At 34.8% G+C, this 14,961-nt stretch overlaps 1 protein-coding gene across 8 annotated transcripts in view; it reads left to right on the forward strand.

Moving 5' to 3' along the window:
• LOC117330758 (calcium-dependent secretion activator 1-like) overlaps window positions 1–14,961 on the forward strand; it is a 111,748-nt gene that overhangs the window by 66,153 nt on the left and 30,634 nt on the right. For 4 of the 8 annotated variants that reach the window (XR_004533396.1, XM_033889231.1, XM_033889232.1 and 1 more), the window contains exons 10-16: window positions 14–208; window positions 1,452–1,588; window positions 2,022–2,209; window positions 2,729–2,830; window positions 7,084–7,147; window positions 7,954–8,077; window positions 8,563–8,571. Coding sequence is in view for 7 of the 8 variants with exons in the window: in XM_033889231.1 (XP_033745122.1) it covers window positions 14–208; window positions 1,452–1,588; window positions 2,022–2,209; window positions 2,729–2,830; window positions 7,084–7,147; window positions 7,954–8,077; window positions 8,563–8,571 (819 nt within the window). In the remaining variant the exon portion in view is untranslated. The remainder of the gene's footprint in view (window positions 1–13; window positions 209–1,451; window positions 1,589–2,021; window positions 2,210–2,728; window positions 2,831–7,083; window positions 7,148–7,953; window positions 8,078–8,562; window positions 8,572–14,961) is intronic. The other 4 variants (XM_033889233.1, XM_033889236.1, XM_033889235.1 and 1 more) reach the window with 3 other exon arrangements.

A 14,961-nucleotide genomic window follows, 5' to 3' on the forward strand; every position in this document is an offset into this window, starting at 1 on the left:
CTTTGGTCCACAGATGTTGAGGGCGGAAGGTTTTTCTTCAACACAGTCAAAGAGGGTGATAATGTGACGTTTGCGGCCGAGGATGAGAATGAGCGGACACTCTGGGTACAGGCTGTTTACCGTGCGACCGGACAGACCCACAAGCCAGTGCCACCTGTTGTACAGACCAACAAGATCTCAAACACCCAAATCTCTCGTATGCAGGGGGGTTAGTCATCCAGCACAGGGAGGGGGGATATTTTATATCCATCATTCTTAAAAAAGTCACTACTTTACAATTTGAATTAATTCTCTGATAAATTTTTTTTCTGTAAATCCTAGCACTGGCTAAACCACAAGGCTTCTGTAGTCAAATCTAGCTGTTTATCTTCTTTGGACTTTCAAGATCATTTCCTGCAAGTATTTGTTATTAAAGAACTGTAGTTTTTACCAAACTGTGATAATATAAGGTTTAAAATTTACGTATAAATTTTCTTGATTATCAAATATATATTCTTTATATTAACTTTGATACCAGGGAAATGCTCTATTTGGATATTTTTGTGCAAATAAAAAAAAAAATCATTAATTTGTAAGATTGAATGGCCAATAATTCGGCAAAAATTTGAGGAATGAATCTTAAATAGTCCTGCAGTACACAGTGAAATAGATTTTCAATAAGTTGATATTCTAATTGATTTATAGAAATCTTTTTTAAACAAAAAGTGGCTGTAACCTCCGATCTTATTATAAGCCTAAATTTATTTTACTGTATTTTGCTCCATTTTACCCATACTTGCCAATTTCCATAAGTATTACACAATTTGTGACTGCAAATTTTCAAGGTTACAAATTTTCAAGTATAGGAAAAATGCATTTATAGATCTCATAGATGTCATTTTGACAGATACGTCAAAAACTACATATTTCAATTTTTTGTCATTTGGACCTATTGGGGGTTTTAAGTGCACCAAATATAGAAAGTTTATTGATAACATATATCTTCAGGGTCCAAAATCACGTATCTCCCTCCCATCATATGGGGAAGGTTGGCAAATTTTGCTTTTGCACAGTCTGCATGCTTTGTTTACACATTTTGAAGATATTTGGTTTTAAAGAACTGGCAGTGAAATTGTATGCTTACCAGCTTGCTGCACACAGTCTATTATGTTTACATATTCTGATGAATTAATTTTTGCAAAGCATTTCTATTTTATGCATCTTATGAATTTAAGTGATAAATTTGCAAAAATATTCTGATGTACATCTAGAATGTGTTATTGAGATTTAGATAATAATTGTATCTACCACTTTAAATGCGTGATTTTAGAAACAATCGCTAAATAAAACAAAACTGTCAGAAAAGATACATTTTTGATCAATATCAATGTTGTAAAATGTGTCTAGGTATTCCAGTTTCCTCTTGTTAAATGACTTTGTGACATATCATGTAACCATCTTGACCGTTACAGATGCTGACCGTGCCAGGAAACATGGCCTGGATGAGTTTGTCCAGGCCAATCCCTGTATCTTTGACCACCATGAGTTGTTCACAACACTGCAAGTTCTGACCCTGGATTACAGACTCAATGATGCTTACACTTGTCTGGTAAATATTGTCCATACACCGACCAGTTACTGTCCACTTCCTCTTGGAACATTGACCATTGTCCACTTCCTATTCCAAAAATTGATCTCTGTCCAATTTTTCCTGATGCCTGACCCCTGTCCACTTCCTCTGACCCTCAAGAGCTGGAATTTTTCAAAAATTTTCACTAACTTTGTTGTTTGGATTCTATCATTGATAAAGTTAACAAAGATCAACACTGACCCCTGTCCACCTTTTTCAAACACTGACCACTCCACTTCCTCTGACCCTTAAGAACTGAAATTTTTCAGAAATTTTTACTAACTTCGTTAAACAAAAATCAACATTTGAATAAAATAATGTTTAAGAATTTTTATTGTAATTTCGTTATCAATTTAATGTAATACTTGAGACCCTATTAACCGATTTGACCTTTGTGTCCTTTGACCCACAGGGCTGGTTCAGTCCTGGTCAGGTGTTTGTACTAGACGAGTACTGTGCCAGGTACGGTGTACGTGGCTGTCATCGACACCTGTGTTACCTGAGTGACCTACTGGAGAGGGCGGAACAAGGTGTGATGATCGACCCCACCCTTATACACTACAGCTTCGCATTCTGCGCCTCGCATGTTCACGGAAATAGGTAAATTTATTTTCTCTTCTCCTTTTCTTTGTTTCAGAACGTCACCTGCTGGATGGGCATGTGAGCTTGTACTGGTTCAGCATCCATCACTTTTGTCTATTGTCAAGCTGTTCCCGTATGAACCTTTATCTTGATACTCAATAGGCCCAGGGTCATAATATTGGGCCGGTGGCATGCTGTTTTGGTGTATTATCAACTTTAAAGAAGGCTTCTTATTGGTGATTTACTAGAAAAAAATATATCCCTTGCTAAATTTTCCTTGATAGTAATAAAATATATTTTCAAACTTTTGGTTAAAAAGAAAAAACCCAGGGAAATAAAATTAAATATTTATCTTATGAGCAATTCAAACCCATGGATGCTTGTCTTTTTGTATGGTAAATTATAAAATAATTAAAAATCAAGTGATTCTCTATTAACATGTACTTTTGACCTATGTGAAGATTTGCTACATCAAAGTTGTGGATATCATGTGAGAACAGGTGATAAAAAAGCTGTTGGTGTTTGTTGTACTTTCAGACCTGATGGCATAGGCACAGTGCTGCTGAGAGAGAAGTCCAAGTTTGACGAGATCAAAGAGAGGTTGAGAATACTACTGGAGAATCAGATCACTCACTTCAGGTAACTGACAACAAGAATCTCACTCAAGTTGGGGCCTTTTTTGCCTCGCAGTCGGAGTGATGAGAGAGTGAACTCAATCAAGTTATGGGCATTTTTAGCTCACCGGTTACGAGTAACCGAGAGCTAATGCTGTCACCCCGGCGTCCGCGTCGGACGATATTATGTGACATACAATTTCAAAATGACATTCTTATACATGAATGCATAGTGTGATTGCTGCCGCCGGTGAGCTTTCGCAATCATTGATTGCACTTGTTATACCCCTGCATCGAAGATTCGCAATGAAACTTCACACAAATAGAGGACCATGTGTAGATGTGAATGCAGCTGTTTAAATGCCAAAATTTTGGTTGCCATGTTTACTGGTGTCAATATCAGCAGGATTTTCTTGTCCAGACAGCTCCTAAACTTTGGAACAAATTTTCACAAAACCTCACCAGAATTTTAGGGAATGTGTAGATGTGCATGCAGTAGTTAAGATTCCAAAATTTTGGTTGCCGTGGTTACCTGTCACATCAGCAGATTTTTCCTGTCTGGACAACTACTCCTTAACTTGTGAACTGATTTTCATAAAACTTGATACTGTATACCTGGTAATTTTCGTCCCAGGTTATTTTCGCCCTTGAGCAACACTAAACATATTCGCCCCGTTTTAAATTCGCCCTAAATGATTCCTTTTCGTCTTTTGTAAAATCGAAAAATTCCGTTCAGAATTCTCAATACAGTTGCAATCAGACCACTCGGGACTTATCGAGTTCCGCAATCGTCTTACCAGCATGAGATGTAAATTGTTATCAGGTGTGAAACAAAGAACGTTTACCTGTTCTCAGATTTTCTTTCATTCACTGCTGATTCAAGTAGTATCGGGTATGCATGGGTGATTTTCAGCAAACATAATCAAGTGTAAGTTCGCCGCACCGTGACTAATGACTGACCAGTGTTTTCTCTTGTTCACATGTAAATACATGTACATGTAAATGGAAGCCACAATTAAGCGACGGTGAACTCATAAAATTAGTCATTTCCATGGCAGGAATTTAATGCCACTCTGTATTTCATTTTAATCATTACCGGACTACATAATTTTAAAAAAAAATGAGTGAATTTTTAAAATAACTTAGTATGTATCGTTTTTTGATTGAAAATGCTAAGCCTAGTACGTGATTTTACAGTTGAAAAGTAAGAGGGTATGTTTGTGATCCGACTACACTTGGCCCTTTTACTATGGTTTATAAATCCTTCAATTCAGCTTATAATTTTCGCCTTCATCTTAAATTCGCCCTATCTTCAAAGGGTGAAAAATGGCGAAAATTACCAGGTATACAGTAATAGGAATGTTAGGGAACATGTGTAGATGTGCATGCAACTGTTTAAATTCCAAAATTTTGGTTGTCATGGTAACGGGTCACTATTAACATTTTTTTTTTAGGTAATCTGACCCAAAGGGTCAGGATGACCTATAGTCATCATGCTTCGTCCGTCGTCGTCCGCCGTCCGCCGTGCGCCATGCGCCGTCCGTAAACTTTTTCTTTCAAAACGCTACTCCTCCTTAACCCTTGGGTGGATTACTTCCAAATTTGGTTTGAAACATCATTGGGGGAGGGCAATCATATTTTATATAAATGAGGCTGGTCTGACCCCTGGGGCCAGAAGGGCGGGGCCCCAAAAAGGGAACTTAGGTGAATATTGCTATAAAATCCTACTCCTCCTTTACCCTTGGGTGGATTACAACTAAATTTGGTGTGAAACATCATTGGGGGAGGGCGGTCATATTTTATATAAATGAAGTTGGTGTGACCCCTGGGGCCTGAGGGGCGGGGCCCCAAAAGGGGAACTTTGATGAAATTTTGCTATAAAATCCTACTCCTCCTTAACCCTTTAGTGGATTTCAACCAGATATGTTGTGAAACATCATTTGGGGAGGGCGGTCATATTTTATATAAATGAGGCTGGTGTGACCACTAGGGCCTGAGGGGTGGGGCCCCAAAAGGGGAACTTTGATGAAATTTTGCTATAAAATCCTACTCCTCCTTAACCCTTTAGTGGATTTCAACCAGATATGTTGTGAAACATCATTTGGGGAGGGCGGTCATATTTTATATAAATGAGGCTGGTGTGACCACTAGGGCCTGAGGGGTGGGGCCCCAAAAGGGGAACTTTGATGAAATTTTGCTATAAAATCCTACTCCTCCTTAACCCTTTAGTGGATTTCAACCAGATATGTTGTGAAACATCATTTTGGGAGGGCGGTCATATTTTATATAAATGAAGTTGGTGTGACCCCTGGGGCCTGAGGGGCGGGGCCCCAAAAGGGGAACTTTGATGAAATTTTGCTATAAAATCCTACTCCTCCTTAACCCTTTAGTGGATTTCAACCAGATATGTTGTGAAACATCATTTGGGGAGGGCGGTCATATTTTATATAAATGAGGCTGGTGTGACCACTAGGGCCTGAGGGGCGGGGCCCCAAAAGGGGAACTTTGATGAAATTTTGCTATAAAATCCTACTCCTCCTTAACCCTTTAGTGGATTTCAACCAGATATGTTGTGAAACATCATTTTGGGAGGGCGGTCATATTTTATATAAATGAAGTTGGTGTGACCCCTGGGGCCTGAGGGGCGGGGCCCCAAAAGGGGAACTTTGATGAAATTTTGCTATAAAATCCTACTCCTCCTTAACCCTTTAGTGGATTTCAACCAGATATGTTGTGAAACATCATTTGGGGAGGGCGGTCATATTTTATATAAATGAGGCTAGTGTGACCCCTGGGGCCTGAGGGGTGGGGCCCCAAAAGGGGAACTTTGATGAAATTTTGCTATAAAATCCTACTCCTCCTTAACCCTTTAGTAGATTTCAACCAGATATGTTGTGAAACATCATTGGGGGAGGGTGGTCATATTTTATATAAATGAGGCTGGTGTGAGCCCTGGGGCCAGAGTGACGGGCCCAAAAAAGGGAACTTTGATGAAATTTTGCTATAAAATCCTACTCGTCCTTAACCCTTTGGTGGATTTCAACCAGATATTGTGTGAAACATCATTGGTGGAGGGTGGTCATATTTTATATAAATGAGGCTGGTGTGGCCCCTGGGGCCAGAGGGGCGGGGCCCCAAAAGGGGAACTTTGGTGAAATTTTGCTATAAAATCCTATTCCTCCTAACACCCATAGTGAATTATTACCAAATTTGGTGTGAAACATCATTGGAGGAGGACAATCATATTTTATATAAATGAGGCTGGTTTGACCCCTAGGGCCAGAGGGGCGGGGCCCCAAAAGGGGAACTTTGGTGAATTTTTGCTATAAATCTACTTCTCTCTAACCCTTGGGTGGATTAATACGAAATATGGTGTGAAACATCCTTTGGGAAGGGTGGTCATATTTTATATAAACGAGGCTAGTGTGACCCCTGGGGCCTGAGGGGCAGGGCCCCAAAATGGGAACTTTGGTGAATATTTGCTGTTAAATCCTAATCCTCCCTAACCTTTTGGTGCATTACAACCAAATTTGATGTGAAACATATTAGGTGACGGCAATCATATTTTTTAATGAGACAGGTTTGACCCCTGGGGAAAAAAAGATGGGGCAAAAGGAGTGCTTAGGTTAAACATTTCTTAAAAATGCAATTCCTCCTTAATGCCTTAATTGATTACAACCATATATTTAGTATGAAACATCATTGGGGAAAGGCAATCCTAATTGATATAAATGAGTCTTGTCTGACCCATTGGGACAGAGGGGCATGCCCCAAAAATGGGAACTTGGCTAAAATTTTGCTTTATGATGCTGCTCTTCCTGGACAAGCTAAATGGATAAAAACCAAATTTGATCTAAAACATAACTGGCTGCGATAAATAATTTATGGTAATAATGCTGGATTTGGGTGTGTGTCCCTGCTGTAAGTGTAAGTGTTTGTCAGATGACCGTTAAGGCCCATGGGCCTCTTGTTTTTTGAGGGATAGCAAATACAATAGTCATTCGGTTGCCATGGTTGCAAATGAGGGGTATCGGGGGTATTAGTTAGCCATTGGCTTACAGTTCTAGTTGTGTGATGAGGAGTCAATTCACTCAAGTTAGTGCCTGTTTTGTCTGGGTGTGATTAGGGTTTTCTTTTAAACTGCAATTTCATGATTTAAGCGATGTTCACGATATTTCATGAATAAGTGCCGAGGTGTTCTGAAGGGGTAAGCGTCTCCTGCTTCATTGCCAACATTGTTGAGTTTAATGGTGTACCTAACTTTTTTTTCCATTTTAGGTACTGTTTTCCGTTCGGCAGACCAGAAGGAGCCTTGAAAGCAACCCTGTCTCTCCTGGAAAGGGTAAGATATCACCATTTGTAAAAGGGAGGCAACTGTGTATAAAGTTAAGGGTCAAGGAACAAAAGTATTCTGAGATGGCAAGTCAAATTCTTGATTTAAAAAATAAAATCAGTTTTGGTGGCGTCAACGCAAATGACATCTTTTCAAAACAAAAAGCATTGGTTTGTCCAGTGTCTGCCATTATCTTACAAAAAAAAACACGGTAGATTGGTGGGGAGCAGGGTTGTAGAGGACAAAAAAAACACTGGGGGGTTAAAGGGGGTGAGGTCATTATACCATGGCAGTGATGAAATACCCCTCACCCCCAAATTTCATGAACAATATCTTTTTTCCGAAAGGAGCACATGAAAAATTTGAAAGATGGCTTTTGTTTGGTCAAAATCTTTGCACCCTAGATGCAAAAATACTCATGCCGTTGCCGACAAAAGAGCTCTATATATTTCTGTTATAAATGTTTTCTAATTCAGTTTTGAAATTAAATCCTCGAGATGGAACAAGATAGATAGCTAATCTCAGGAACTGCTGATGCGATCCTCACTAAACAGTATTTCGGGGTGTCAAGTGGCAGCGGGGGCATTCATGTCTTACAGATATTTTCTAGTTTTCAAATTCATTTGTGTGAATTCCAGTTGAGTTGTTTTAAATAGGACAATCACATGACCCACAATCTTGGAAATAAATGCTTCCTTCATAAATGTTCATGTTGTAGGGGATATTTTGCAGAATATTATCAGCTCGAAATCTTCCTGAATTTCCAAAACTATTTTTCGTTGAATTGATCAGTACTCATGTTGATCGATCTGTAGGTTCTGATGAAGGATATTGTAACACCTGTTCCGCCAGAGGAGGTGAGGAATGTTATCAAGCTTTGTCTGGAGAATGCAGCCCTGGTAAACTATACAAGAATATCTGAATATGCAAAGATCGAAGGTATGTGTCTATAGTCTGTATATGATGGAAGAAAGATGGAGGGTTCATATTTAGAATTACAAACATCATAACCATATATTCAGAAACATGGCTTGGGAAATTGATTAGCTTGTTGGAATGGTCTGTACATAGCACATAACAAATATTTATATAAAAAATGTATTTTCAATTCAAAGGTAGAAATTTTCCTCTTATACTTCCTTGTACTACTTGTACTACTTTTTGATAAAAGTTGAATTTGAAATTTTATTGAGCTCATGATAAAAATGTGTGAATAAAATCACAATGAGGTCATTTAAGTAAACTTGAATGAAACATTTGTATTTTAGTAATTCAAATCCTAGATTCAATTTCAAAATTTCCATTACTATTTCTGATTTTTATTTTATATTCAGAATTATTTGTAGTAAATAACACTTGCCATTGATTTGCCAGTAAATCAACTTTTAAATTTGTTTCTACTCATCAAATTAATGCTTAATCAGGAAGAAAAGGTGACAATTACAACAGTAGTGATGTCTAAATGTTACTGTTTTTTTGTTCACAATAGATTTTTTCTAGCACTGGTTATTTGTTGCATGTAGTCAGTGTTACTCTGACAATTTATTGTACTTCTATAGAGAGCACTATAGTTTTCTTTTCAACAGGTTCCAGTAGTTTAGCTATGGACACAGGATTTTATATTGCTACAATAGTTTAGCTATGGACACAGGATTTTATATTGCTAAAATAGTTTAGCTATGGACACAGGATTTTATATTGCTACAATAGTTTAGCTATGGACACAGGATTTTATATTGCTATAAAAGTTTAGCTATGGACACAGGATTTTATATTGCTACAATAGTTTAGCTATGGACACACGATTTTATATTGCTATAATAGTTTAGCCATGGACACAGGATTTTATATTGCTTATATAGTTTAGCTATGGACACACGATTTTATATTGCTATAATAGTTTAGCTATGGACACAGGATTTTATATTGCTATAATAGTTTAGCTATGGACACAGGATTTTATATTGCTATAATAGTTTAGCTATGGACACAGGATTTTATATTGCTACAATAGTTTAGCTATGGACACACGATTTTATATTGCTATAATAGTTTAGCCATGGACACAGGATTTTATATTGCTTATATAGTTTAGCTATGGACACAGGATTTTATATTGCTATAATAGTTTAGCTATGGACACAGGATTTTATATTGCTATAATAGTTTAGCTATGGACACAGGATTTTATATTGCTAAAATAGTTTAGCTATGGACACAGGATTTTATATTGCTATAATAGTTTAGCTATGGACACAGGATTTTATATTGCTATAATAGTTTAGCTATGGACACAGGATTTTATATTGCTATAATAGTTTAGCTATGGACACAGGATTTTATATTGCTAAAATAGTTTAGCTATGGACACAGGATTTTATATTGCTACTGTAGTTTAGCTATGGACACAGGATTTTATATTGCTATAATAGTTTAGCTATGGACACAGGATTTTGTATTGCTATAATAGTTTAGCTATGGACACAGGATTTTATATTGCTACTGTAGTTTAGCTATGGACACAGGATTTTATATTGCTATAATAGTTTAGCTATGGACACAGGATTTTATATTGCTAAAATAGTTTAGCTATGGACACAGGATTTTATATTGTTACAATAGTTTAGCTATGGACACAGGATTTTGTATTGCTATAATAGTTTAGCTATGGACACAGGATTTTATATTGCTACTGTAGTTTAGCTATGGACACAGGATTTATATTGCTATAATAGTTTAGCTATGGACACAGGATTTTATATTGCTAAAATAGTTTAGCCATGGACACAGGATTTTATATTGCTTATATAGTTTAGCTATGGACACAGGATTTATATTGCTACAATAGTTTAGCTATGGACACAGGATTTTATATTGCTACAATAGTTTAGCTATGGACACAGGATTTTATATTGCTATAATAGTTTAGCTATGGACACAGGATTTTATATTGCTATAAAAGTTTAGCTATGGACACAGGATTTTATATTGCTATAATAGTTTAGCTATGGACACAGGATTTTATATTGCTACAATAGTTTAGCTATGGACACAGGATTTTATATTGCTAAAATAGTTTAGCTATGGACACAGGATTTTATATTGCTAAAATAGTTTAGCTATGGACACAGGATTTTATAGTGCTAAAAAAGTTTAGCTATGGACACAGGATTTTATATTGCTACTGTAGTTTAGCTTTTGATACAGGATTTTATATTGCTACAATAGTTTAGCTATGGACACCGGATTTTATATTACTACAATAGTTTAGCTATGGACACAGGATTTTATATTGCTACAATAGTTTAGCTATGGACACAGGATTTTATATTACTACAATAGTTTAGCTATTGATACAGGATTTTATATTGCTAAAATAGTATAGCTATGGACACAGGATTTTATATTGCTATAATAGTTTAGCTATGGACACAGGATTTTATATTGCTACAATAGTTTAGCTATTGATACAGGATTTTATATTGCTAAAATAGTTTAGCTATGGACACAGGATTTTATATTGCTATAATAGTTTAGCTATGGACACAGGATTTTATATTGTTACAATAGTTTAGCTATGGACACAGGATTTTATATTGCTACAATAGTTTAGCTATGGACACAGGATTTTATATTACTACAATAGTTTAGCTATTGATACAGGATTTTATATTGCTAAAATAGTTTAGCTATGGACACAGGATTTTATATTGCTACAATAGTTTAGCTATGGACACAGGATTTTATATTGCTACAATAGTTAAGCTATGGACACAGGATTTTATATTGCTAAAATAGTTTAGCTATGGACACAGGATTTTATATTGCTAAAATAGTTTAGCTATGGACACAGGATTTTATAGTGCTAAAAAAGTTTAGCTATGGACACAGGATTTTATATTGCTACTGTAGTTTAGCTTTTGATACAGGATTTTATATTGCTACAATAGTTTAGCTATGGACACCGGATTTTATATTACTACAATAGTTTAGCTATGGACACAGGATTTTATATTGCTACAATAGTTTAGCTATGGACACAGGATTTTATATTACTACAATAGTTTAGCTATTGATACAGGATTTTATATTGCTAAAATAGTATAGCTATGGACACAGGATTTTATATTGCTATAATAGTTTAGCTATGGACACAGGATTTTATATTGCTACAATAGTTTAGCTATTGATACAGGATTTTATATTGCTAAAATAGTTTAGCTATGGACACAGGATTTTATATTGCTATAATAGTTTAGCTATGGACACAGGATTTTATATTGTTACAATAGTTTAGCTATGGACACAGGATTTTATATTGCTACAATAGTTTAGCTATGGACACAGGATTTTATATTACTACAATAGTTTAGCTATTGATACAGGATTTTATATTGCTAAAATAGTTTAGCTATGGACACAGGATTTTATATTGCTACAATAGTTTAGCTATGGACACAGGATTTTATATTGCTATAATAGTTTAGCTATGGACACAGGATTTTATATTACTACAATAGTTTAGCTATTGATACAGGATTTTATATTGCTAAAATAGTTTTGCTATGGACACAGGATTTTATATTGCTATAATAGTTTAGCTATGGACACAGGATTTTATATTGTTACAATAGTTTAGCTATGGACACAGGATTTTATATTGCTATAATAGTTTAGCTATGGACACAGGATTTTATATTGCTACTGTAGTTTAGCTTTTGATACAGGATTTTATATTGCTACTGTAGTTTAGCTTTTGATACGGGATTTTATATTACTACAATAGTTTAGCTATGGACACAGGATTTTATATTGCTATAATAGTTTAGCTATGGACACAGGATTTTATATTGCTACAATAGCTTAGCCATGGACACAGGATTTTATATTTCTATAATATTTAAGCTATGGACACAGGATTTTATATTGCTATAATCGTTTAGCTATGGACACAGGATTTTATATTGCTATAATATTCAAGCTATGGACACAGGATTTTAATTGTATATTAGCCATTGATTCAGGATTTATTGCAGTTGATAGGTTTATTGAAGTTACAAAATTAAAGACTTAATTTTCAAACAGACTAAGCAGTATCTTACATATTTGCTGTATTACGTAGTTAATGTTGTAGGTGATCATTGGCCAATAGAAAAATTTCTGTAGACAAATGATGAAATTTTTTAATAAAAGTTTTGTCTTGGGCATTTCAGGGCTGAAATATTTGCAATGTCATGAATTAAGAAATTAAGAAACATTTTATTATTTAAATCTTCTTTGATCATTTTGAGACTGATCTACAGACTGAAAATTCAAATAGGTTTTAGCACTATTTTCATCAAATTCTTACATTTTTTCTTATTATTTTGCACATAACATTTTTATTTGTTAACACAGTTGAATTTGTTACCATAGCAACTGTTTGTTTTGTAATCATTTAGAACTGATTAGTGATAGTATTTTAATATGCATTGTATGTACCATATGAGGAAAAATTTATATGTATTGGGGGTTTTCTTACAAAATAGGGGCCACGATAGCGAAGTCAATTCGAGTGCTGTCCACGTAATCTCAGGTGAAGATCCGAGGTGCATGGTTCGACACACTCTTGTCGTGTCAGTTTGTGTTTCTCGGGAAGCTGAGACACAGGTCGATTTGTGCTGTTGTGGTTGTATCCTAGGCAAAAACTTGCCCTTATTGCTCTGGATGGCATACAATAGGGCTCCTGTGCGTTATTCAGTTAGGTAGTCACCAACTACTACAAGGAGACCCCGCCTCAGAATGACCCTGACTGTTCACAGGGTGATAAACACAGCAAACAAATAAATACTAAATGTGTATATATAAGTTTTGAAAACAATATGAACATATATTCCAATCAAACCATGAGTATAAAGTATGATGTATGAACTTCTATATACTTGATGGCTAATAATGCTATTAAAAAATACGTTGAAATTTTCATTTTATTCAGAAAAGTTTTAATCTTTTTAATGCATCACCTTTTACAAAAATTTCGCCAATATCTGATATGGGAGCTTCACGGCATTGATTTGTGTAGTATCATTTTCAAATTTGTTCAGAAAGATAATATTTCCCACTTCAAGGCCTATATAGATCCGTATTACTTCGCATGTTAATGATATTTTGTTATATCTTTGTTGGATATGCATAATTCATGCTACAACAGATGGCACTGCTGTAAAAACACTCCAGATGCTTATGAAATAAATTTTGCATATAGAATTGATATTAGAATCATATTTCGCGGATCTGAATCAATGCAAACTGATTTTTTTTTAAATTAGCTCAGTGTTTTGATATAAGCGTTTTTTGCCTATTACCCATTTTCCATCCTCATTAACTGACCGTATTTACTTTGAATATAATCTTACCCTTTAGGATCAGGTATGTATTTCCTTTTGTTAGGCAACCATCTTACATTGAAATTTTTTTGTTGTTGCTGATAATTTTGTTCATTGTATAATTATCCATACTGAGGGAGGTGAAGTTTGCAACTTTTTGGGGAAAATTAGAAAAATGGCAGATTTAATTTTTCCATCAATTCAATCAGGCTATATATAAAAGCAAAAAAATTGTTTTCAGATTATCTGCTGTAATGCATAATATTATATTTGAAGATATATTTATGCTCGCAATGTTTGATTAAGAAAATTTGGCAAATACTATACAACATATCTTCACTATGTAAAATAAATACAATGAACAATAGAGAATACAAACATTAAAACAAAATGGTAGTTCTAACTCAAAATCGACAAAAATGAGGACCAAGTATGAACAAAAATGTATATTTGTATGGAGACCTTTGCAAAAGTACCAGTTACAAAATACCAGATGCTTGACTGCTAATGGTTTTAGGTGGGGTGTCCACAAAACTGTCTAATACCTAGAAACCATGAAAATAAGTACACATTATGTACATTTAATGTTAAAAGGTGTAAGTGACTAATTCATGAAGATTTAGATTTGTGAAATTGAAAAAAATAACTTGATTTAATGAATCTGAAAAAATATCTCACAAAATCTTGATGATAAATTTTTGAATTGATCATCTCAATTTCATTCCATTATAGCTATAGAAATATAAAATTGATAATCTGCCAAAAGAATAAGTTTTTTCACAAATTTTGCAAACTTCATACTTCGACAAGAAAAGTAAACACTTGCCTGTGTTTGATTGCTGCTTTTGACATAGTAGATTATAGAATAGATGGAAAAAAGTCCTTGAAAAATTGCTTTAAATGATATTGATGGTAAAGGCTGTTGGTTTTCAAAGGGGGTATAATTTTGGTTATATTTGAGGATATAGAAAATTAATTATTTGAGGATATAGAAAATTATGGTCTATTTCATAATTTCTGCCAAAACAATTTGCATGTACGGTTTGTCTGCTTTTCATCATCGCTAAAGTGACTTCATTTTTAAATTATTTTGACCAAACCTCACATATTGAACAAGCATGAAAATACCAAGATTCAGGGTGCCAAAGTCAAGGTCACAATTACTATTTATAGAACAAACTTACTGTAGACGTTGCATACTTTAATTCAATTTGTCAAACTCTTTGAATTCCAGGACAACGAACCTTTTGAATCCTTGACTTCATATTTAGCATGCATTGAGATACGAACATTGTGTAAAATTTATAATTACTATAATATAGAAACTTTATTATTGAACCCTGTGTAAAATTTATAATTACTATAATATAGAAGCTTTATTATTAAACCCATACAAATTTTGACTTGCTGGTGTATTAATTTTCTGTATTTCTGTGCTTGTTGTTTTGATGTTATGTT

This window comes from Pecten maximus, chromosome 7 (assembly GCF_902652985.1).
Source record: "Pecten maximus chromosome 7, xPecMax1.1, whole genome shotgun sequence".
NCBI lineage: Eukaryota > Metazoa > Mollusca > Bivalvia > Pectinida > Pectinidae > Pecten > Pecten maximus.